At 39.2% G+C, this 27,181-nt stretch overlaps 1 protein-coding gene across 2 annotated transcripts in view; it reads right to left on the bottom strand.

The window, feature by feature from the left end:
• LOC131079133 (phosphoribosylaminoimidazole-succinocarboxamide synthase, chloroplastic) overlaps positions 1-27,181 on the bottom strand; it is a 115,827-nt gene that overhangs the window by 66,446 nt on the left and 22,200 nt on the right. For both annotated transcript variants that reach the window (XM_058017026.2, XM_059212184.1), the window contains exons 3-6: positions 15,922-16,051; positions 10,654-10,746; positions 10,463-10,551; positions 7,514-7,594 (exon numbers count right to left, since the gene is read on the bottom strand). In XM_058017026.2, coding sequence (XP_057873009.2) covers positions 7,514-7,594; positions 10,463-10,551; positions 10,654-10,746; positions 15,922-16,051 — 393 coding nt within the window. The remainder of the gene's footprint in view (positions 1-7,513; positions 7,595-10,462; positions 10,552-10,653; positions 10,747-15,921; positions 16,052-27,181) is intronic.

Below are 27,181 nucleotides of genomic sequence, written 5' to 3'. Positions count from 1 at the left end.
AGGTTTGAATTTGTTTATTATCATATGGTCTGTAATATTCTTCAAATCTGATTTGTATGCTTGGAGTTGGAATTAAATAAATATCATCAGCATTAATCCTCTTGCTTTTGGCATTTGATATGTCTGGTTATTTTTATATTGAATAAACTTGAAAGCTTTACAATAAATACCAGTTTACCAAATTTATCCTCTAGCAAATCAAGAACCAAAAAAAATCCAGTAGTCAGCTTGCACGCCAACTGTTTGACAAAATTACACTAAGTAGAAAGGACATAAATTTAGTACCGAACAGGGGGTGCCCATTACAGTGGTATCAGAGCAGAAGATTCTGCCATCTTGTGGGAAACTTTCACCAAAACATATTGCAGAAATAAAACAGGTCCAGAATGTATGATTGAGCATGCAACAGGGGCATTATAATTTTCGCAATACCAGGGCCAGACAAAATAGAAATCCGGATAGTCAGAGTGAGCAGTCTAGTTCATCTGTGCAGGTGGACATAGAATCCAGTCATACAGACATAGAGGAAATATTCTTCGAGCAGGACAGCAGTATGGGTGACCGAGATGAGAGGAATATCGTTCCAGATCAGGGGGAGGTAATGTTCAGACAGTTGCTGGGTACGTTAGAGCAAGGGCAGCGTATGCAGCAGGAGCAAAATAGGCGAATGGACATGATGTTGCAGCTTATGGCTAGACAGATGGGCGTTAATATTAATCCAGGTGATGCCAACAATGGAAACAATAACAATAGGGGAAACGATAACAATAGGGGCAATGATAATAATGGAGGCCGAGGCAACAACAATGGCCCTGAGAATAATATTAATGGTAATAATGGACATGGCAACAATGGGAATGAGGCGGATAACTTTAGACACATTGCACGCCCAGCTCGAACAGCGAGCTCGAGACCTCTTCTACCCACCTTTCCACCTAGGGATCCGGTTCAACCAGTGAACGAACCGCAGATTACTGAGTTACAGGGTCAGTTCAGGAGGGACTGGGAGGCCAGTGGACCCGAGTTTCAGGCAGATATTTCCCTCAGAGATTATATGGACTTGAGGATGAGACATATGCCTAGAGCAGGAGGGAGGAATCAGAATTTTGAGCTGAGGAAGAAAGTTGGAAAACTTTCCTTGCCTTATTATGATGCTTCAGGGAAGATGACTGCACGAGCTTGGGTGCAGAAGATAGATACATACTTGCAGCTAAATCCTATGCCTGAGGATGAGGCTATCAAGTATGCGGCTATGCATTTGGACGGCGTTGCGCATGAATGGTGGCATCATGGCATGGTGACTCTGGGGCATAATCAGATTACATCCTATGAGGAATTCACAGAAAAATTGATTGAGAGATTTGACACTAGGGATCCTGAGTTACATTTCAAGGAGCTAGCACAGTTAAAACAGTCAGGTTCAGTGGATGCTTACATCGCCGAGTTTCAGCGTTTGTCTGTACTTGTTACTGATATCTCTTCTAGGAGATTGGTGGTGTTATTTTGTGATGGGCTTGCTGATCCATTACGTGGTTGGGTGAAGGGACATGATCCACTCACCTTAGCAGAAGCAACTAAAAAGGCACGAGATTTAGCCCCTTCGGTATACAAAGGAAAATACCATTCAACAGATTCTTCCTACCGCAAGGACAAAGACAAAAAACCATTTCAGAAAGAGTATAACAAACCCAAAGAAGGATCCAAAGGACTAGACAGTGAAACCTTGAATGAACTTCGAAAGAAGAAATTGTGCTTCCAGTGTAGAGAGCCTTGGGACTTATCTCATAAATGCCCTCTCAAGGCTAAGGCAAATCAAATGGAGTATTTTTCAGCAGAGGAGTCAGAGTCAGAGGGGGAGGATCAGCACTCTGATTCAGATGAGGGTAACACGATAGAGGAGAGCAGCATTCCTAAGGATGATAGATCGTTGGCACGCTTGACAGGGGCCCAAAAGGCAATCACATTTAAGGTCAGGGGCACTATCCAGGGGCAGAAAGTGATATCTCTCATTGACACTGGGGCTACACATAACTTTATAGATACACAGTTGGTAGCCAGGAGAGGTTTACAGACAGAGGAGCATGATGGTTTTAGAGTCATGGTGGCTAATGGCCAAAAGCTGTTATGTACTCAGAAGGTTTCAAATCTTCACATTAGATTTGGAGATGGTTATGAGTTGAAAGATGATTTCTATCTTGTGGACATGGGAGATTACGACGTCATCCTCGGTATGACATGGATGGCATCGCTGGTTGAGTTCACTTTCAACCTAGCGAAGTTGGAAATGAGGTTTCAGCATGAGGGTAGGACTGTTGTACTCAGGGGACTTTCAGATGGGAGTTGCAGGGTAGTCTCTTTGAGGAGAATGGAGAAACTTTTTCGACATAATGATATAGAGTGGGCGACAGAGTGCTTAGTTATGCCAACTTCACCGGAGCCTCGGGTGAAGAGTTATCCACCAGATATACAGGAGATTCTTGACAGGCATGCCAAGGTATTCAGTGATATTCCTCACGGGGTTCCTCCTAACAGGGGTGCAGAGCATGTTATTGAGCTCGAGGAGGGAGCCAAACCAGTGATGATCACTCCTTATCGTCATCCTAAGAAACATAAAGATGAGATAGAGAAGGCAATTAAGGAGTTGTTGGAAATGGGGCACATCAGGCCTAGCAAAAGCCCCTTTGCTTCAGCTGTAGTTTTGGTAAAGAAGAAGGATGGGACGATGCGCATGTGCATCGATTACAGGGCATTGAATAAGAAAACAATTAAAAACAGGTATCCCATTCCTAGGATTGATGAGCTGATTGATGAGTTGCATGGGGCATGCTTCTTCACTAAAATTGATTTGCGATCTGGATACCATCAGATCAAGATGAGAGCAGAGGACATTGAGAAAACAGCCTTCCGATGTCACTATGGCCACTTTGAGTTTATGGTTATGCCATTTGGACTAACCAATGCACCCGCTACATTTCAGAGTTGTATGAACCAGGTATTCAGGGAGCAGTTGAGGAGATTTGTCTTGATCTTCTTTGATGACATCTTGGTCTTCAGTAAGACCTGGGAGGAACATTCACAGCATTTGGAGGAGGTATTATCTATCCTAGAGAGAGAGTCTTTGTATGCCAAGGAGTCTAAGTGTGAGTTTGGTATGACAGAATTACTATACCTTGGGCATATTATTAGTGCGGATGGTGTTCGGGTTGATCCCGAAAAGATTAGAGCTATAGTAGATTGGCCTACTCCCACAAACCTCACACAGCTTAAGGGGTTCTTTGGTTTATGCGGGTTTTACAGGAGGTTTGTTAAGGGGTTTTCACAGACTACAGCACCTTTGACAGACCTCACTAAAAAGGGAGCCTTTGTATGGACAGAAGCAGCGCAACGATGTTTTGACCACTTCAAACAAGTGATGTCATCTTGTCCGGTTTTAGCTCTACCAGATTTCACGAAGCCTTTTGAACTTCAGTGTGATGCTTCAGGTGATGGGATAGGGGCAGTATTGATGCAGGAGAAACATCCCATTGCATTCGAGAGTAGGAAGCTTCGAGGTGTTGAGAGGAGCTATTCTATCTATGACAGGGAGATGTTGGCCATAATGCATGCATTGGCCAAATTCCGATCATACTTAGTAGGTGGACGGTTTGTGATCAAAACTGATCACAATAGCATAAAATATTTTATGAGCCAGCGTGATCTTAATGACCGGCAACAGAAATGGGTTACTAAATTGCAGGCTTATGACTTTGACATAGAGTTTGTCAAAGGTAAGAAAAACGTGGTGGCTGATGCCTTATCTCGGAGACCTCACTTATGTGCTCTGGCAGAGATTTCAGGAGATTGGAGAGATCAGATTATAGCAGAGTATGTCGGAGATGCTTGGGCTTCCGGATTGATTTCAGGTACTATACAGGATGATCGCTATGAGGTGATAGATGGATTGATCAGAGTTCAAGACAGGGTTTATTTGATTCCGTCATCACATTTGAGAGAGGTGATACTTAAGGCATTTCATGATGCACCCACAGCTGGGCATCCGGGGATCTTCAAGACCTACAGGCAGATCCGAGAGCGGTTCACATGGAGAGGGCTCAAGGATGATGTTCAGAGGTATGTCAGGGAGTGTGCGGTTTGTCAACAGAATAAGGGAGAGCACACATTTCCTGCAGGTTTATTACAGCCCTTGCCCATTCCAGATAGGAAATGGGAAAGTATTTCGATGGACTTCATCACTGGTTTACCACGAGTGCAGGGAAGGGATTGCATCTATGTGGTGGTGGACCGCTTGACGAAGTTCGCTCACTTCTTTGCTATTCCGTCCATTTACACAGCAGCACAGGTGGCAGATCTTTTCTTTAGAGAGATATTCAGGTTACATGGGTTGCCCAGATTCATTGTCAGTGATCGGGATAGTAAGTTTATGAGTGTTTTTTGGCAGGAGTTGTTTAGGTTGTGTGGTACAGATCTTACACCTAGCACTAGTTATCATCCGCAGACAGATGGGCAAACAGAGATTGTGAATAAATGGGTGGAGGGATATTTGAGGAACTATGTAACTGCACAACAAAAAGCTTGGGTCAGATGGTTGCATATGGGAGAGTATTGTTATAACACCACTTATCATATGTCCATCAGGATGACTCCTTTCATGGCACTCTATGGTTATGATGCACCTAGCTTCATGGATTTAGTTTTGGGGGACAGCAGAGTGCCCAAAGCCAAAAACTTATTGCAGGATAGTCAGGACATCCTGAAAGTGCTCAAGGAGAATATACAGCAGGCCCAGAATCAACAGAAATTGTACGCTGATCAGCACCGAATAGAGCGCAGTTTCGAGGTAGGGGATATGGTCTACTTGAGGCTACAACCATATAGACAGTCATCACTCAAGAAGAGCGGAGCTGAAAAGTTGAAGCCTAGATTTTATGGTCCCTACAGGGTGATTCGCAGAGTGGGCGAAGTCGCCTATGAGCTTGAGCTTCCAGAGGGCAGTCGGGTGCACAATGTGTTTCATGTGTCTAGGCTTAAGAAAGCCATTGGTCAGAGTGTAGTGCCTTCTGCAGATTTACCCCCTTTGGATGAGGAGGGAAAGCTTGTGTTAGTACCCGAAGCTATTCTGGATATCAGGGAAAGGACACTCAGGAACAGAATCGTTAAGGAATACTTGGTGAAATGGAGAGACCTGCCAGATGAGGATGCTACATGGGAGAATGAGCAGGTATTGCAACATTCAGGACCGAATTTGCTTGAGGACAAGCAATTTCAAGGGGGGCGGACTGTAATGTCCCCTTTTTAGCGCAACATGATATGGGGTGTCGTTAGCCTATTCTGACATGGTCCCGAAGGCTAACAAGGACATTGATGGGATCCTGAGGTGTTTTGGCCTAGGTGTTTTCGATTTCAGGCCAATCGGTGCTGCTTTGACAAGGTTTCTAGACACTTACTATTTATAGTAAGTTAGTCTCCAAGCAGTGACTTGAAATTTTTAGTGTTTCCCTGGTTGGCATAACTATCAGTAAAAATATTTGAAGGCGACAATGATTTAAAGGGATTATCAACAATGTTTTAATATTTAACGATAAAGTGTAAAGTTAAATTAAATATTTAACTTTATTGTTATTTTATAAGGTTGGGAATATAAAGTAATGTTTAAAATATTAAAAGTTCCCTTTAATGGTACATTGTGGGAAATAATATTTTATTCTAATTGTATTATCCCACATTTAGGAAATGAAGTGTTTGCATCCAGGGAGAAGATATAAATGGAGGTTGAGAGCTCTCTTTTGGGATATGCTGGGATGAATTAATGTGATGCTGTTGGATTTCGTAGAAATCTGATTATTGGGCTTGGAGGACGGAATCCCTCTTTGCTAGCATTCTCTTCGCTGTTGAAAGACACAGTCAGGAGGATTAATGGTGTTTTCATTCAGGAAACACATTGGGCTTCATTTGGTGCTCTCGCATGATGTTTTTACAGGGGTTTGAAAGTGCAGATTTGAAAATAGTGTTTTTGCTACAGTACCGCGTGAATAGTGTTTTTGCTACAGTACCGCGTGAATAGTGATTTGCTACAGTACCGCGTGAACAGTGTTTTTGCTACAGTACCGCGTGAACAGTGTTTTGCTACAGTGCTGCGTGAATAGTAAAAATGCTACAGTGCCGTGAATAGTGCAGCTACAGTGCGTGAACAGTGTTTTCAGCAGGTTCTATACTTGTGGAGTCCAGGTTTGAATTTGTTTATTATCATATGGTCTGTAATATTCTTCAAATCTGATTTGTATGCTTGGAGTTGGAATTAAATAAATATCATCAGCATTAATCCTCTTGCTTTTGGCATTTGATATGTCTGGTTATTTTTATATTGAATAAACTTGAAAGCTTTACAATAAATACCAGTTTACCAAATTTATCCTCTAGCAAATCAAGAACCAAAAAAAATCCAGTAGTCAGCTTGCACGCCAACTGTTTGACAAAATTACACTAAGTAGAAAGGACATAAATTTAGTACCGAACAGGGGGTGCCCATTACAGGAGATTGCACCAGTTTTGTGTAGTTGTTATCATGACGAAGCAAATCTTGGTTTGACGGAGTTTGTCTATCAAAGAATTATTCATTATGAACATTGTCCTTAGGTGTTAATTTAGTTTCTCTAAACCCTTTCCCTTTTCATATTTCTTTGTTTGAGTAAGTTAGTTAGTTTGTGAGTTCCAGCTGTGATTCATAAACGTAAGTCCCTTTGTGATACCAGCAAAATCACATCACATACACTAAGTCTATCCATTACAATGTCAAGACCTAACTAAAGAAACCTTGGGGTTATCTTATTCAATCATATTATTTAGCATATAAGGTTTCCTTGTTCAAGAAAGGATAGAATACTTAGTATTTAATTTTATGCTCGAAGTGCATTAAAAACACATCAACACCTCCTCTAGCCAAAAAGTTAGAAAATAAGGGATGTTTGACTTTAGAATTCAACTAGGTTTCCAATTCCATCATTCATTCTTTTTTTTCAATTCTTAAAGATTTCCTGATTCCATTTGGATTATTTTATTGCTTTAAAAAGTAAGAAATGTTAATGGGCGGGATTGTTTTACAATTAATGCAAGAGAAAAATGGGCAGAGTAAGTGAAGGAAACTTGAGACAATTTTATTAAATTTTCTATAAGATTTCTCAATATTTTCCAGAACAATAGCATACTAGTCAAATATATCCAATTTCTACAATTGGGTTTTTGAGCTGCAGGATGTTATTTGTTTCCAATAATAAAAGGGCCATATTTAGTTTCTGCTCTCTAGAATTCAAAGGTAATTTCCATATAATTCATGCAAATTTGGTTGACAAAAGAAAATGTGAACATATTAAACCGTGAAATGGAATTTTATTTCTTATTAAATGTTATTTACACTGTACAGTGGAAAATGTATAAAACCAGACCTAGCAATTGATGTTCCAAAAAATGGGATGGACTTCATGCATGCAATAACAAATATCTAAACTTTATTACCTACCTGCCCATGTTCAAAGAGTGCCAAGGCCTTCGCACATACTTCATTCAGTTCATCCCTTGTCATTAGCCCTTGTTCAACTATCTAAACACAAGAAAAACAAATAAATGATTCGTGAAATAATTTGACAGGATGATAGCCAAACTTTTACTTAAGCCATATAAGCAAATTGCGCAACAAAGTTCTATTGGCTTGATTGAATGAAACCAAATACAATGTAATGTGCTAAGGAGAGATACAGTGCAATGAGCATTGAAAACCAGCATAAAATAGTAACCACTATCATTCTTAGATCATTCTGCTATTGAACATTAGAATAGTACAAACATTTGTAGCATGTCAAACTACAAAAACCCAAACAAGATGAAGAGCACACAGGAAATACTGAGAGAGGTAGGGGAGGGGGAGGGGGAGGGTGAATCAGTATTTCACAACTTTTAAAAAACAATTTGCAAAACAAAACCAAATCAAACAGAGAACAACCAACAAGACAAAAAAGCACCGAGATTTCTCATGGAAAACCCTTTCCGGTAAAAAACCACGGCATCAATAAGCTTTCATAAAAATGGGCACCAAACCTGATTACAGAGGAGAGCACCAACTCTCTGTTCTGTTGAAGCACCAACTCCAGAAAGTGAACATCCTTAAATACAAGAATCAATGAGATTTTTCTAAGCACATACAACACTTCTATCACTAGCAAGAGATATACAACATCCCCAAAATTCAAGATATTCAGAAGCGATTCATCAAACACTCAGAAGATACATTCAGAACTCTGAAACAAATACTTCATCCTCGAAATTCTATCTACCAATCTCAATTTCTTGAAGTTGAAGCTGCGTTGACACACTATACAACTTTTGATCAGACTTTTCAATCTCGATTCAATATGAAGCCACAAATATCAGTATTGTCAAAAGGATTTCAGCCTTCACTTCCATCCACACCAATAATTGCACTCTTCTCTTCTCATAGAAACAACACTCGAATGTATTTTTTGTTTTCAAAAATAACTGCAGCTTAAAAGACTTTTTCTCTATAACATACTGCGATTACTTCTCTCATCCAACCACATCCAAACCTCACAATATCTCAGTATATACTTTCATAGTTCGCTTAATGTATAGCAGGAAGCCAGCACTGCGATTACCATCATGATCTGTTTTTATTTAATTGAACATTTAAAGCCCCACAGCACAAACAGCTGCATCCCCCTATTCAGCACCAAACGAATTCAAGAAGAGATATGCACTGTGGTCATAAATAATCGCTCTCCTTAATTCCAAAAGATGTTACAGCCTGCTCGACACTAAAAACACCAAACACAAAAACTCCACGATGACTGCCCAGCTGACATAAAAGTTAAAAATAGGCTCCACACATTTTATAAGAACAATCGCTTCTATTGCATATTGAATACCCACGACTCCACTCTCACCTTTTTAACTTCAGCCAGTTATAATAAAATTGAAATTTGATAGGTCTGCAACCAATTTGTCAGCACAAATAAATGATGCACGATTTATATACAACACACTATATATAGGATTATACACCCGCAATATTTAATAGACCATCGCAGCCCATTGAATAAGACAAATATGCTTCCTTTTATTGGCTGATATGGACGAGTCAACCTTTAAAGGATGATGTGGCAAATGATTTGACACTTGGCACAAACAAGTAGACAAGGAGTCAGCTGAAGTAGACAAGCAACTAGGTTGAAGTAGACACACAAGCAGGTGAAGCAGACAGCCAAGCAGCTGAAGCAACCAAGCAAGCACCTCAAGCACCAACAGTAGCTCGAAAAGCACTTCAAACTCAGTACAATATTACTTTGAGTAATCCTCTCGCTTGAATGACACAAACTTGATTAATTGACTAGTTAACTGCTTTTACCTTAATCACTTATGAATGATCTCTTAACCAGCTGTTATCATCGGTGATCATGACTAATCATGGATTAGTCAATTCTTCTTCCTTAAATCAAAATAAGTCGCTTTTATGACTAATATCAATATATACTTAATCGATGTCTGTCCAACTTTGTCATGATGCTTATAATCTCAATCAATGCCATTGCTCTTTCATAGTCGATTTGTTTACTAATCACTTGTTCTGCATAACATATTGCACTAGATCTCTCTAACCATCATTGGTAATATAACTGGCTTCTTTATGGATGACTGATTTGATCCAGATCCCTTAATTGTTTGATTCTTCCCTTTGCCAATTGTCCAATATATCTCTAAGGATACATAGTTCATTAGAAGGGTCATTATGACGGCATGAAAGTAATTTTCTGAATAATTATATCAACTTCTGCTAACTTCCAATAATGATCTTCCAATACATTCTTGCAATTTTGTCTCTCCTAGAAACTTCACAAAATTGAAATGCTGACGCAATGAGAAATATCAGTGGTGTCAAGGATGGGGACATCACATTTAATGTCCTTATCATCAGTAGAAATATATGTCCATTCAAGGTTTCCTACCTACAATTTACCTCAACAACCTGATGAAATATAGCAAATCTTTGATAGTGAACCACGTCCTAGCAGCTTGCACTCAATTTTGTGCTAAAAATCAACAAAAAACCCACTCAAATAGTGATTTTGCATGGTAAGGTTCAGCAAGAGGTTGGTAAATATTAAAAGCAATTTTTTGCAATTTTAAACCTTGAAAAATTGTTGAAAATTGTTGAAAATCGCAGCTGATTAAATCAGGATTTTTAGGGGGAAAAACCGTTTCAGTCGGAGATTTTTTTAAAATTGCGAAAATCGGGATTTTTTGAGGATTTATGCTTCTCTGGTATAGGAAATACACTATGAATTGTAGACTCAAAACAAATCTTTTCAAGGTTTAACCCTTCATTACAATAAAATTATGAACAGAAGCTCCATGTGACAATGCTCCATCGAAAACTTAAACATAATGGTACACTAACCTCTTCGAGAGATATTGGAACGTCATGATCTTCTGCCTTTGTTGTTGGAGTTAAAATATTTTTCTCGAGTTGTTGATTCTTAACTAAACCTGTATAAGAAAACAGCAGTATTGGGTCTTGTAACAGATAAAAGATCATATGCACAGAATAGATTGCATAAGATACCAAGTAAACCTTTCAGATGAACATACCTTCAGGGAGTACATTTCCACAATAGTTCCTCACACCCTTGCTATAAACAGTCCACAGTGAGGTACTAGTAGTTCCAGTCACAAATCCTCTAACTTCAGGGGTATTAACAAAAATCCATCAGAGGCACAAGGTCAATCAAGCTTCTCACACAAAAAAAAAATGCTAGTTTAATTATATGTTATGGAGATCATAACAAAAAGCTCATATATTTGCATTTTACACACGATAAAAGACAAATCGATTCCTAAATGCACACGTTTTGATGAGATATATCCATTTGATGAAATTAAAGAACAAACAATATAAGAAGGCAGTGAATATTGTTTAAGAAGTCATATTGCAGAGCCATAAAACGCATCACTAACCTATCTAAAGAAATGTCAGACAAAACAAGAGAGGAGACACTTCATGGATGTAATGTAAATTAGAGTGAGAAAAATAGGAGTAAGCAATGAATTTTATTAATAAGAAACGATGCAAGTCTATACCTACAAATGCAAGCTTACCTGTATAAATGCAATATAAAAAAAGTGATAAGAAACTTTGCAGATAATAGCTAAGGCAAGTAGATATAACAAACAGCATACCACTTTACCTCCTTTGGCCTTACTTGACCTTATTTCTAAAGTCTGAAGCACTGAAAAATTAGAGATTAATTAAATGTAAGGAAAGCATACACTTTCATCACAACTAGACATAACGGATGCATTCTTCTATTCTTCTTGTGTCTTCTTAAAGATTAAGTAGGCAACTAGGTATATGAATCAGGTCTGGCATTGGCTGGCTTCATTTACAAATGAAAAATAGGTGAACATATGTAGATCGTCTCTGAGACTTGCATGAAATAAAATAAACCTAAAACATCTAATATTAAAATCAATTTGAAAATCTACTCTCTAAAGTCTGCCATTAAAAATAAGATTACATGATTTGGCTAATCACTGGGTGAAAGTTACGGAGACCATGACAAAGAATAGAACCCACTACGACTCATTCCTCACATTTTTTCATAAGAGTCAAATATATTTTATTATAATGCTAAAAAAAAGGAATTTACAACTACAGTCAAACCTTATGTTATGTCAACCATGAGTTGGCATTTGCTCTTTCAGAAAAGATGATGTCTAGTAGCACTAGGATCAATAGAAAAGTTACAACTACTAACTCCACAATATAGACTTTTCCCTAAATATAAGCTAACAAGAACATGCTGGAAGTAAATGCATAAGTGAGTTTTCATCAATATAAGCCAGGGCATTGATTCTCTGAATCACAAAATTCGGAAATCTCAAAATTTTCAGTTTAACATTTTGTCACTAAAGGCTCCAATTCTACGTAGCAGCTGCATGGAGTCCTTTATGAGTCTGAAACATTTCGTCATCTCCTGCATTGAGACTTGATGGATCCAATTTTCAGCTGTTGCTTGGATGGGCCTGGATCTGTATAACAGAACATGCTAATCAGTACCCTTTGTTTGGAGTGCTGGAGCATGTCGATGCTCAACAAACTCCTGCATGATTCCAGCTATCATTCTTCTGACAGAATCATAATTAAGAGTCCTTCCATGCTTTCGAGACAATGTTGTCAGTATTGGTTACTCCGAATCACTAACAGTTGCATTTATTCCTCTTATTAGAATAAGTGATCAATTTCATAGTTCATTCCCCCAAAATCAGAATCTGGGAGTCATACTCGCCCAGTTTCTTTCCCAGCTGTGAAAGATTCCCTTCCAAAACAATAATGGCTCAATGCAGGGCAATACAGATTCTCATCAATTTTGAGAGAGATGGCATGTTGCTTATACCTGCTGGTTATCTCTAAAAACTTGTTTATACAAATTGGTTAGAATCAGAAAACAGAACCAAGCCCCTCCTCTATTAGCAGGGGAGAGGAGGTCTTTTCTATTGAACACCTGCAAAAATCCTACAGACGATGAAATATACAAGAATATTTACATAAATACAAAGATTGTTTCTGGTGTTTTTTCATCACTCTTTCACACTATGTACTGACCATACAGATTCTAGAAGCTTGTGAATAGGCCGTACAATCTGGAAGTTAGTCGTACATGTCCAAATAGGGGTGTGTGAACCCAACAAAGGAATTGCTGCAGTTTTATCTGGATTTTGGAATGATTTGGAGTCATCTAGCATCACAAAAAATTCCCAAATCATCTTAGAATTGAACTTCCCTATATCCATGGTGTCATGAGTGTATATGGGTATTGCATAGGAAGCCGTAAACTGCTGTACTGAGCCATATCAATTCTGATTTTAAGTTGTTACTACTGCTGGGTGTTGTTCTGCACCATAGACTGCCTTTAGGTATGCTCTCTTCAATGAATTTCAGTTTGAGGATGGTTGTCTTAGCATATTGGGGCGTTTGCTGAGTATGTCCGTTTGTCGCAGACTTGATCAAACCAAGCTATCAGCTGTGCAGAGTGATATCAGTCCATTGTCAGCAACATACTACTTGCTTCTAAGGTATTAATGAGTCGGTTTGATGAATATGCTTATGGAATGTTATTTTGTGGTTGATATAGGCTCCTTGGACTAACATGCGTATGGACAGCAGTCTGATCTTACATTCAAAGTTTAATATCAGATTCTTATCAGCAATATATTATTCCTTTTTGTCAATTTGTAATGGATTTTAAGTTAGTCTTGTAAACCATGGATAGTCATAGTACTACTGTTGGAGGCAATTTTTTAAATGCATTTCCATATTGTAAGTTGGACGGTTCACTAACAACCTTTATAGCATTTTCATTCAGCCCATTTTGGCACAAACAAGCTGGCATTATCAATCATTTTGGTCAGACTCAAACTTAAAAATTCTGCCCGTGACTTGCATTGTATACACGCAACCTAACAGGTATTCATTAGACTGGCTCTACCATGTAATGTCCCCTTTTGGGAGGACGCTAAATTTTGCCCAATATACTTGTAGAATTATTGCAGGTTGTCTATTTTCAGTCTGTTGTGCTAATTTGGACAGACTTAGTTTGATGTTGTTTCCCTCTTTAAATGCACAGGTCTGCTGTTTATATCAATCTGATCCGCTGCCTATACTCAGATGTGTGTGTGTGCGTGCGTGTGCGTGCGTGCGTGTGTGTGTGCGTGTGCGTGCATGCATGTGCGTGCGCCGTGCGTGCATGTGTGTGTGTGTGAGAATCCTTTCTATTCCATCAAGTTTGATTCTCTGGTTATTGATTTAATATTTCTTCTTCTTTTCCTTCGATCCCTGCCTTATTACAGTTCACAGATTTGCATTTATGTTCTGATCTCTTTGATAAATGTTCATATCATTCTTCCAGATTTTCTTATAATTCTGACTTAGGTCTGCTCCTAAACCTGCTTCTAATGCTTCATATATTTTTTTCTATTTCATGGATCCCTACTTCTCAAATGAAAACTTCTCCACTTTATATCCTCCAATGTGAGGGAGTGTCACACGTCTTCATAATGTATGCCCTTTGGCAAGAGACACACCCTTCACCCTTAGCACCCTTTAAAAGAGTGACTCTTTATTATTTCTGTCCTTTGCAAGGGACACAACCTTTCACAATCAGTTCTGCACTTCTTATTTAAACCAGATTTGCACTTCTGATTCCCAAATTATCCCCCTCAAATGAGGTTCTCTTCTCCCTTTTATATCTCATGTTTGAGGGAGCCACAACTTTTCATTTCATGTCCTTTGCCCATTCATTAACATAATTAAAATTTTAATTATATTTAATTATATTCTTTTATATTTATATTTATATTTATATTTTATTATTATTATTTACCATTAAATTCTATTTCAAAGAGGGGACATTACATACCACCAGCACATTCCAGTTGACTTGCTGCCATATCATGTGTAATTGTATAGCATTTGTAATTGCATCTTTAATATTGCAAAAATAAAAAATAAAAGTAGGGTGGGTTGTTACATGAGGGTCCTCTTCTCCTTGAGGATGATGATGATCCTACTTGGCCACCTCCCAGTGCAGAGCCTTTGCCCAACTGGGCCCGCACTACTTTTGAGGAGGCTGGACCTTTGATTTATAATCCTACTAACTTTCACCGTACTTGTTCACAAACAACTAGTGTTAGTATTTCGAATCATGCTATTTCAAATGGTCCTCACAAGTTTTCAAATGTGACAAGTATACCTAAGTGGGACATTGCAATCACTAAGGAGAATTCTTCTTTGATGAAGAATCATACATGGCATCTTTTACCTCTTCCTAAAAGAAAAAAATTTAGTCATTGTACCAAACCAAAGATGCAATTGAGGTATCTCTTGACAAGTAAATGACACTTCTTGCGGCCAAGGGCTTTTCCCATGTTTAGGGCATTGATTATTCCAAGACCTTTGCTCCTCTTGTCAAGATGGATTATGTTTGGCTTGTACTTTCATTTGCCAAATCACAGCGATAGTCAATACAACAAATGGATTTGAAGAGTACATTTTTTCATGGTGATCTTCATGAGGAGATCTATATGGAGCTACCTCGAAGGTTTATGCAAAATTCATCACTTGTTTCCAAGCTTTGGCATTCAATTTATGGTCTCAAACAAGCCCCTTGATCTTCATATGAGAAGATAGGCAGTTTCTTGCTTACCTCTAGCTTAACTCATTGCCATTCTAACCCTACAATCTGCTCATTTGTGGAAGAAAAATCACCCAAAAAATGATTTAGTGATCTGTTGGTGTGAGGAGACTCCAGCCATCCCTAGGATGGTCAAGGATCACCCATATATCCGTTGGCCATCCATGGGACAATTGGAAGTCCCCACATCATCCCTTGTAAAGGGAAACATCCCTAAGACATCCTCAACATGCGAGGATGTTTCAAGGATGTCCCCTACTACAAGCAGTGGCCGGTATACAGCAGAGGATGTTTTGTCCCCATTCACCAATCTTGGGAAGACCCTCTCAAGAACATTGGGATTTTTGGGGAGATGGATCCCTGGGAAACATTGAAAATTCCTAATGGAATTGTGATAGATTTGAGAAAATGAACTTTAGTTAGTTGAATCTAAGACTAAGTCTTCACAATGCTATATATTTCTAGTGATCTTGATGATGCGTAATGCTATACAGCTATAACTTAATACATAGCTTCCATATATGTTGAATTAAAACTGATAATAATCCAAGTATGATGCAGTGATCAGATAAATAATGCTTAATTTGATAATAATCCAAGCATGATACAGTAATCAGGTAAATAATGCTTGCAACTAATTTCAATAGGAAAAATAGTAAATACTTACCTACAAACTCAACAGGGAAAACTCTGCATTTCTTGGCAATTGTTACATTAAGATCAGGTGCTGATACTACAGCATTTGGTACAATCTCTTTTGTATTATTGAACCACCATAGGCTTGTCTGGTTCAAAACCTAGAAAATAAAATTTAGCATTAGCCTTCTTCGTGATATTAGATTTACACATCAAATACACAGTAATTTCGAAAAGAATCAAATGACAAATGTACTAGACCTAAACTAAAGAATCAAATGAACTGGAGAGATCAGCCGTCTTTAGTCCCAGCTCGCTGTGATTTCTATCAAATGACTTGCGTAAGCCTCCTTTTGTCTCTTTCATCTTAAAGCAATTGCTCAATGGCTTTTGTCTTGTTGTAAAGGTGCTGGTAGTTTAGCCTAAGCGGATTCACACACTCAAGTTGATGTTTCATGCAATTTTTAAGAACAATCTAATAATTCTTTTGCCACTAAATTAGGGAGAGTAGTGAAATGCATTGCTGTTATAATACCACGTCAGCTCCTCTGTCCTCCTCTGAACCAGCCCTTTAAGTGCACCATTGATATTTGCCAGCAAGATATTTAGAGAGTTACAAAGTGAGATGTTCCATGGGGTGTTATGATCCTAGGTTTCCCAATTAGGTTAAAAGCAATCTGACAGGTTGAGATTTGACTTTAAGACTCAACACTATACTATCAGTGATATAAAATCTCATTGTTAGCTATTTAACTAAGTTGTCGGTTCGGGTTCAGGCACGGGTTCGGGTTCGAGAACCCGGTTCACTGGTTCGTCAAAATTTTGAAAAGGGGTTTGGGTTCGTTATATATATATATATATATATATATATATATATATATAGGCTAGAAGCATGAATTAAGATTAGAATGCCACACAGCATCATATAAATAACAAAACCACCATAAACTTGTAATCATAGCATCATGATCATACCATCGTAACATCATATACTTCAAGTTCACTATCACAATAACAACACTCAGTTCAAGTATTATTGTTTCAACAATTGGATATATTTATGCAGTCTAGAAGCATGAATTAAGATTAGAATGCCACATAGCATCATCTAAATAACAAAACCACCATAAACTTGTAATCATAGCATCATGATCATAACATTGTATACTTCAAGTTGACTATCAAAATAATAATATTGAGTTCAAGTATCATTGTTTCAACAATAGGAACTTTAGTTTTAAAGTTTAATCATCAAATGGATTCTCTAAATCATCAACATAATTTCCATCATCATCATCATCATCATCATCATTGGCATTGACATTAGATGAACCTGTAATGTCCCACCCCGGGTAGAACACTAGAATCTGTCACTTAGTAACTTGCTTGTGAACTTTAATTTAATAAATTATATTCTCCTGTTTTTTATGGTCTTTCACAGCTAGATAGAAGTTGCAGAAGATGTATTTTTGGTTTGTGTTTGAAGTTTTGAAAGAGAGAAGATAAATACTATTTCTGATAACAAGTAAACTGAAAACTGATTTAGAAATCAAAGTCAAGCTTAATGTTTCAATCAGATTTCTGTTGCAAACAAGTACATGAACCTTAGGACAAGAATGCTATTACAGAGTAAATAAGGTCTTTAAATCACTAACAAACATACCCAATAGTGTGACTCCCCATATGTTCGACTCCCCTTGCTTGTAGTCATGTTGCTTGTGTGAAAGGAGACGCAAATTGGAATGCACATATACTAAGTTCTCTTCTCTTTTTTATGGCAACTTATTGTGCTTTACTGAGTTGATGAAAGAATATGTGCTCCAATCTCTTTCTGATGCAGATGAACTAGCAACTATGAAGAAAAAGTAAGCAATTGAAGTTATAAAATTACTAGCAACCTATGAAGACAAAATAAAACTTACTTGTGATAAAATTTTGATTGTGAGGGGCTACAGTTTGGAAGCATTGGCCATGGAAGTAACACCAACTATGAGCATCCTTCTTAAACCTATGACAAAGAGCATCAACACTTAAACCATTTCCATTCACAAAATATGTGAACTCATTTGAAATCAAATCTCGCACATCATCTTCAGGGAAGAGTCTAACGAATGCTACCTGTTGTGACATTTTCACACATTGCCCCATTGAAGATGGGGACCCCCTTTTTTCCCAATAATTCTAGGTCTCGGGCAGTTTGGTAGTAGTCTAATCTCTCTTTAGGTTGAGATGAGTCATAGCAGCTCTCAAGAGATTGAATGATGAATGGAGATCAAAATGAATCAATAGGATGATGCCTCATAGGGTAGCCTTCAAATCAGGTCAAGTGGCCAACTAAGGGGATACTTTTAGACCAGATCTTGGAAGTCAAGACTAATCAAGGAAAAGGGAGCAATTATCTAAAGACAAAGTATGGAACATCCTAAATCAATGAACTTGAAACAATTGAATGAGGGTAATACCTTAGTAAGAGCAAATTGATAGGTTGAGTTCAGGTTAGCAAATCTGGCCAAATTGGGAGACATTTCTCATGCCTCCAAATCCTTGAGCATATGCTTCACTGCTCCAAATCCACAACATGCATGATTCCTACAAAAAACCCAATATATTCCTCACCATCCCAAATCCACGATATAGCAAGATGACTTGAAGTTTTTGAGGACAAAGTGTGATGAATGAAGATGGAATGTTCTGAAGGAAACTGGATGAAGAATTCCCAATGTTGAAGGTGAATAATAATGTAAGATGCACGTTCCTCATTCCCTTAAATCCATGGCACATTCTTGGCAATGTTCCTCGTCCCTTCAAAAATCCAGCACCTTCCTTACACCTTAAAATCTCTGATCACCTTCCTTGCACTCTCAAAACCCCAGCATGTTCCTTATCACTTCAAAGCCCTGACCACTCCTTAGGAACCTTCCTCACTGCCTTGAATCCCCAGCACATTCTTGAGCACCTTCCTCACTGCCTAAAAAGTCCAGCACATTCCTTGCTGGCTGAAATCCACGACAGACTTCTAAAAGGTGACATCTCAGACTGAGACCTCCAAATCAGACCTCATTCAAGGTGAATTTTGGCAAGTTTATGAACAGATCTTGATTAAAATTTAAGTGCAGATCAAGGCAGACAGGGTTCTGATTTCCAGATCAAACCTGAGTGAGGGTAGTTTTTATCATTTTCTTAAACAAAATCATCATTTCGAGGACTAAAAAATTCAATTCCAGATTTGAAAAGGGGTTGTGAAAAGCATGATTTATGATAAGTTAGCATTATCCTCATTCATTCTATGGGATTTTGATTCAAAGTATGTTGTTTTCCAGGATAGATGCAAGAAGGATGAACAACCAGGGAGGAAAGAAGATGCAAAAGCAAAGTGCATTTAAGGATACATAAGGAAGCAAATTAACATCATGGAGAACTCACCAATGCATATTCAAGATAATCCAGAAGGAAACGATGAAGAACCTATCAGCATGAAACAGAAGAATAAGAATCGGCATTATGGACGATTCATCAATAACATTCAAAGCAAGGAACTTCATGACATGAGAGGAGACAAGGAAAGGCGCTACAAGGCATGTGTAGAGATCCACTTCAAGGAAGGAATATATGACTATCTTGAATTTCCTTTGGAAATCCAAGGATACTTGTCAGGATAAGGAATCATGACAAAGATAGGATATTCAAAATGGAGAGCAACGCAAGAACAAGTTCTAGACATCATAAGGAAGGAGTTTCCACACGAGAGAAAGAGAATACAAATGCGACCAAGACAAAAGATGGTTCCAAAAGAGTCAACCAAAGCTAGAAGATGAGGCAGTTTGGGAATATCTCCTGCCTTTATCTCATTCATCATTGAGCTTGGAAATGTTGAGTATCAAGAGATATGTTTCAATCACCTACAACTTGTGATGAGTTACAAGATGAGCAAACTAAGGTGGCACCCAATCACATCACTCCAAGTCAAGGCATCCAAATTCAATGCACTTGACTCATCCAACAAGGCAAATAACTACCACATGTGGGCACAAAGTTCAATGTACCTAACCTCATCATTCATTGATTGGCATTCAAAGAAGGACATGTGTCCTATAAATTGCAATTTTATCATTGGTCAAGCATTAAATGCTATGTAATGGGTGTAACAAACCCTAATTAGGGTTTCTATCTTTCAATCTTGTCCATTGATGTGGATTCAATCCTAGCCATTCAATTGTATTGAGAGCACTATATAAGGCTCCACTCTCCTCATTTGTAAAGGTTAATAGTTAGTAGTTGTACAATAGTTAGCAAATAGATAATTATGAGTAGAGTAGAGTAGGAGGAAAGAAGGAATTGTTGCTAAGACTTGTTGATTTTAATACATGATCTTCATTGAAGTATAGTGGATTTCTATGTGTAGCATCTACATGTTGCATGGTTTCTTGTTACTTCTCAAGTTTTAGTTGAAGTTCATTGATTACGATGGAGAAATGTATTGATGTTGATAATTCCTTGGTTCATTTTTTTTGTGGCTTGCTAATTCTAAGCTACAATGCAAAGTTAGCCTGAACCTTGTTATTGTGCTAAGTTCAATTGTGGATATATGTTCAAGTTGAACCATATTTGGGTATTTGAATGGGATGTTCATGATATGAAAACCTTTATCATCCTTAGAAGATTGCACTAGTTTTGAGAAGTTGTTCCTAGCATGGCAAAGCAAAGCTGAATGTGTCCATTCAAACATCATCCATTGTTATCATTGATCTTAGGATTAGATTATTTTCTCAACCCTTAATTCCTTTTGCTATTTGTTTTTCAAAGTAAGCCTTCACATTCCAGCAAGATTCATGTTCAACGTAAGTCCCCCTTGTGATTCTAGCAAATCACATCACAATCACTGAGTCTATCCATGTATAAGGTCAAGACCTGACTATCCACTCGGTGTCATCTCGTTTGATCACATAGTTTAGCATCTGAGAGGTCTTTGTTCAAGAGAGGATAGAATACTAAGTATTTTATTGTGTTCCTGATGTCATAAAAAATACATCAACACTACCTTATACCCTTTTAGACACTTCTAAATCTCTCCATGGTTCAAGCCTTCTTAACATATCAAGAAACTAATTGTTGTAGTATTTTGGAGTCAATGCATTGGCAAGAAGATGTAATGGAGTGGTCACCTTATTCCACCTTTCTTCAACAATTGCTTTCAATTGTTTCAAGAAAGTCTCCTCAAAGTCTTGCTCTTTTGCACTTACGATGCACTTCATCTTCTCAAGCATTGAGTTGATGCCATCATAAACCTCTCCAATGCAACGCCTATCCATGTCAGTGTAGTGAATCATGCTCATAATGAACTCAATGAATCTTAGGAGATACTCCACATAATCCCACCATGAGTCATCTAATAACCTTTGCTTGATTTTTGTTGCCCTCTCAGTGCTGCTTTGCTTCCATATAGCCCAATTTTGGCTGATCACCATATTATAAAGTGCCACTTCGACTTTCACAAGTCGTCTCAAGATGATTGTGTTAGATGCAAAACGGATCTCTACAGCTTATAACAGACATCAAAGCCAAAATGATTTAAAATTAAAGACACACTTTAAAGAAGAATACACATTACACAATCAAATTATGAACATTGAAAATCAAAAAATCAAAAAATGTAAAATTAAATTATTATTTCACTTACTTTCAATAGCTCCAAACTTGAAAACGATCTAAAAATCCTTTGAGAAATGTGGTGGTTTGTGATGAACATCCAAATGTCCTCGGCGTCTGCATACACCTGTTTGATCAACTCAAATTTATTCCCAATCTTTTGTGGCATAATATTGAGTGAGTGGACCGCACAAGGTGTCCAAAAGATATGGTGATAGCGTTCCTCAACCAACAAACCAGCAGCTCTACAATTCTTTGTGTTGTCCGTTATGACTTGAACAACATTACAGGGTCCCACTGTCTCAATGGCAGAGATGAGAATATTAACAATAAATTGCCCATCTTTTACCTGGCCCTCACAATCCACAACTTTCAAAAACATTGCCCCTTTAAGGGGCACCGCTATGACATTGATCGAGGGATGATTTTTGGAATTTTTTCACCCATCTGAAACAATGGATACACCTATCCCAATCCATGAATCCCATATAGACTTCAATGCATCTTCAACCCCTTGACCTCTCTTTCCAACAAGGTGCCACGTACCATCTCATAACATAGGCCCTATACCCTCTTGGAGCTTCATTAACACTTATTCAACATCTTTTTCCAATACGGGGAGTGAACAACATTGAAAGCCAACCAATTTGCATATATGCATCTTGCTACATATTGGTCAGCCATGTCTCGACTCTCATTTTGAGATGCACTCTCTAAAGGTCACTTTGATCTTATGTGCACAATGAGTGCTTCACTTCCAGGCTATGGAAAAAAATGGGTGGTTTTCTACCATAATATTGGGACGAGATGGGGGTTGCATTCCCTTTGATTTTTTAAAAATAGGTTGATTTAATCTACATGCTTCTCTCTCTTTTGCTTCTTCATGCTCCCTAATATATTTTAACATTGTCTCTTGTGGCATAAGCACACCATTTTTTCCAAAGAATTTTTTATGCCTCTTCCTAGTATTTCACACAAATGGCCTACCACCCAAATTTATGAACTATTACGTTCTACATCATATCCTTGGAATTTCCAATGGAACCCCCCACCTCCTGGAAGCGATTGTATAATATCAACATATTTCCATAGAGGATAATTCGGATCTATTTTGTGTTTTTGTTGTTCATTTGTGCCTATGGAGGAATAGGTAGGTGCCATTCTAGTTCCTATGGCAACAAATTTTATGAACAAATTCAAAAACAAAAACAAAAGAATGGAAAAAATAGATAAACTAAATAAATAATGTTTCATGTTTGTTAAACAAAAACGAATCAAAAAATGAAAAAAAATTAACCTTTTTCAATGTAATGTTCCCTCTTACCTAGACGATCCATCTATGTAGGCAAATCCAGAGGATGGGAGATGTTATTCCTGGCATGGGAGGACTTAACACGCTAGAGATTGGCTGTTGCATGCTTATTTAATGAGCAAATAATGTTATTTTATTATAAAGTTACATTTTCTAAAAATAGAAAATTTCATTACTTTATGAAGTTAACGTATAAAGTTACTTTATGAATGTTTGCTGGTACAACTAGAAAATTAAGTACAGGAAATAATAATGTACATTCCAATGCATACCAGACACGGCAGAAAATATATTTTTATTCACACATTCAATTATTACAGAGAAGAGACCAAAGATGATCGGCCAAGGATTACACTAGATCCGACAATACCATTCCCCTTCCTTGACAGTACATGGCATAATTAAAGGACCCGACGGTTGTCGAGAGGTACACAATTGTCAACCAACTGACACATAACCACCCGAGACTGACAACCCACTCAATACAATTAATTAATACCTTGTCAGATAACAAATATTATCAAACATAACAATAGGCAATTTATGCCGACAACATCATCCCCCCCAAAAGAAAAAGTCGTCTTCCAAACGACAAGCAACCACCAAGTAATATTCGGGAAGACTAACGACAAACAACGACTTCGATGGGACAACCCCAACTTGTAGTGTACCTGCCAAATAAAATGGGGGTTTGGGGCAACGCCCCCAGTAGGGTCAAGGGGCAGAGCCCCTTGCGGGGTCAAGGGGCAGCGCCCCTCGCAGGGTCTCGAGGCAGTGCCCCCGCGCCAACACCAAATTACAACCTTCAAACCCACACGGAACTCCATGGCGTGCATCAATTTTCTGCTTTTTTAAGACGTCAAGAACAAGGCCAAAGAAGTCAAAATTTTGATCAAGGTGCATTCTCCCGTAAGGGAATTGTGTTTTCTAACTTGTTCTTTCGTACAGACTTGTGCTTCTCTCTTGGTTGTACGATGCATAGGTGTGTGGCTTGAGACTCCCTTCATCCAACTCAAAGCTAATGCCTTCGAGTTTTTGATATATTGCTTCCTTGACCATACGGTATTTCTCCTATGGTCTGTACGGATTTCTCTTGGTTGTTGTACGGCCTCCGCCTTTGGTTGTCGTACCTGCAGCGTGGTCGAACGACGTCTCCCTGATTGCATCCCTGTATACTGTACGATGCCTCATGTACGATGTCTATACGGCTTTCATGCATGTCGTACGATGTCTCCTATGTCATATCTGTCGTACGGTTTCACCGTACACCATACCCTTTTCTCTATGTAGTTTATGTCGTACGTTGTACGAATCGAATGAATGGACTACGTTGTACGGAATGGTTGAATGGACTACGTCGTACAAAATGATTGAATGAGCTACGTCGTACGAGTTGATTGAACTAGGTACACCGTACGGGTGAGCTGCATCGTATAGAATGGTGCTCTGTCGTGCGCCATACGGAATGGTGCTCTGTCGTGCGGCGTATGGACTCCTCGCCTTGCCGTACGGAATGGTGCTCCGCGCATGTGTTTCGATCGTACTTGTTGCCCGTACAATGTATGGTATTTTTGCTTCTTCACCTGCTCCGTACGGATTCAACTTCTCCTGTGGCTGGATGGGAATGTTCCTTCCCTCTCTCGATTTTGTCCTGTTGTCAAGTCTACTTCCTTGACTCTCCCTTGACCGTACGGATCTCCAGCACTCAGCTTCTCTAGTTTGTACAGTGTAGTTGGGGCTCTTAGCTTCATGTGGCAACCTCATCACATCGACGCAACCTGGATCCTCAAGAGCCAACTTGCTCTTGTTTGCTCTGAACCGTACGGCTGAATTGCTTTCGGCTGATGTGAACCGTTTAGCATATAGTATTAACTTCTTCAGGGCATCACCACCAGGCTCTACAACATCCAATTTCAAATCCTCGCCATGTGAATCTTCTTCGTTCACCTTAGATACTTCCCCATTCCCACTAGGTGGCCTCTATTCATACGGTACAAGCTCACTTGGTGACTGTTCGTACAGCCCAGACACACCAACACCAGATGTGCACAAATGAATATAGTATGACGGACTTTGTACTTCCTCAATTTGGCCAATTTGTAGCATGTTACAGTCGGGGTGGGAAACTTCATAATCCTCCATCTACCAGTGGAATAATCCATTAAGAGAACTCGTCTCATCTTCAGAGCAATCTTCTAGTTTGAGCACCCCTTCATCATTGGGTTTCATGCCTTTCCTTCATCCATACCTAACTCTCCACCTCAAACTCAGAGTCTGAGGAGGCCAGTTTTTCACTCACCGCCTGGTTCATCAAGTCAATGATGTGCTTCCTCCCGTCACACTCGATCAAGAGTGTGTTTCGCTTCCAATTATGATTCACCTTGGCAATAACCAACCATCCCCTCCCGAGGAGTGCATTGTACGCCTTCTTCTGTAACTGGATAACTACAAAGTCCAAGAAAAATTGTTGTCTCCCAATCATTGCTTTTTGTGCCATCAATGTTCCCAACGACTGGATGTCGTGCTGGTCGACACCTACCAGGTGGAAGGTTGGCGGCCAAAGCTTTGGCTTCCCTAGACATTTCCATGTGTCTTCTGGCAATACATTTACTCCCGAGCCTCCATCAACAATGGTGTTTGTCAACTTCTTCCCCATTATTTCCATCTCGACAATCGTCGGCTTCCTCCCGATGCTCACCGTCAACAACATTGGATCACTGGACTCATTCCCTTTAGCTGATGGTTTTCCCGTCAGTTCCTCCACATGTGGCTTACATTGGTTCTGGAAGACTGTGTCGTCACTGACTGTGTTGGTAATTGCCATTCTCAGTTGCGGCATAGTTTGAAGAAGGTCTGCCACCTTGATGGGTACGATTGTTTGTAGCACCTGTCGGACTACGTTCTTCTCTAACTCCTGCAATGACATACTTGCAGTTCCATTGGAAGTTACTCGTTCCTTTGCCAACACTTGTTCTACTTCAGCTTGTTCCTTTTCTGTACCAGAGTTGAATACATTGCCTTCTTTGTTTGTGCTCTTGTGATTGCTAAAACTACATCCTCTTGTTCCTCCATGTCCAGCATATTAATACCCTTCTGATTCGGGCAGTTGGTGTCTTCATCGTCACCTAGTCCACACCATTTGCACAATAATTGTCTGTTGTCTTTCTTGTTATCGCAGTCTCTCGCAAAGTGTCCCCATTCACTACATTGTCGGCACTGTATGATAGGACGTCCTTTGGAGTCGTACTGTATTTGGTTTCGCCCTCGTTGATTTCCATAACCACTTGGCGATACATTATGTGATTTCGATGGGTTGGACTCTCCCTGTGTGAAGAGTACTTGTGTACTTCTCATCTTCAAATTGTACGGGCATACGAGCTCTCGTTGATTGAATGCCCCAGCACTTGGCAAATTTCACAAAACATATTTCTAGGACAATTAGCTTTTGTGTGCCCCTCCCTTTTGCACTCAATGCACCATAGTTCATTACCTTCATTGTTGGTTCCTTTCTCAGCCTTCAATTCTTTCATCATTCTCAACATATCCCGACACAGGGCTCGTACGGTTTTGGATTCTTCGTCACTGCTACCTTCGGTGCTCTCATCATTATTGGTCTTCCTCTTCTCTCGAGAGGAGGTTTTATTTTCACTCTCAATGTCCATCGCTCGATTGTACGAATCGGTGTATGAGGATGGAGGCACTACTTTCATCTTCTTGCGCAGTGAGGGTATTAATCCCACCATGAACCACCTCTTCTTCAACCCGTCGGCTGGCTAGTTTTACATCTTGTTTAACAGTTCTTTGAGCCTACGGTTGTAAGCGCGTACACTCTCATTTTTCCCTTGCTTAGTATTATAGATTTCGGCCACGATCTCATTATCATCCCTCAAGAGTTTGAATTCCTCCTGGAACGCCTTCTTCAAATCACTCCATCTCGTCTTGTGCTAGGCGTCGAGGTCTGTGTACCAGTCAATGGCGATCCCCCGAAGGGTGGCTGGAAATGCCTTTAGCCAGTAGTCCCTGTCATCATGGCCATTTGCCTCCCAAATGGTTATGCATGTTTTGCAATGTCATATCAGGGCCTCCGAACCGTCTCCCGTGAACTTTGGCAGTTTCTGCTTCTCCTGGGTGTTCAACATTGTTTTCACTCGGAAGGTAAGTGTGTATTCGCCTTGTGTGTCGGACCTGGGTGGACTGTTCCGACCGCTACGTTCCAGTGCTTTCCTTGCACTCTCGGCCATGTAGGCGTCCTCTACCCGTCCACCTTCAGCGTCCCCAACACTTCGAGTACTTCCAAGTGTGTCGGACCTGAGTGAACTATTCCGACCGCTAC

The sequence above is a fragment of the Cryptomeria japonica genome, chromosome 10, assembly GCF_030272615.1.
Source record: "Cryptomeria japonica chromosome 10, Sugi_1.0, whole genome shotgun sequence".
Lineage (NCBI taxonomy): Eukaryota > Viridiplantae > Streptophyta > Pinopsida > Cupressales > Cupressaceae > Cryptomeria > Cryptomeria japonica.
This window is presented reverse-complemented; position numbering and strand designations above follow the sequence as displayed.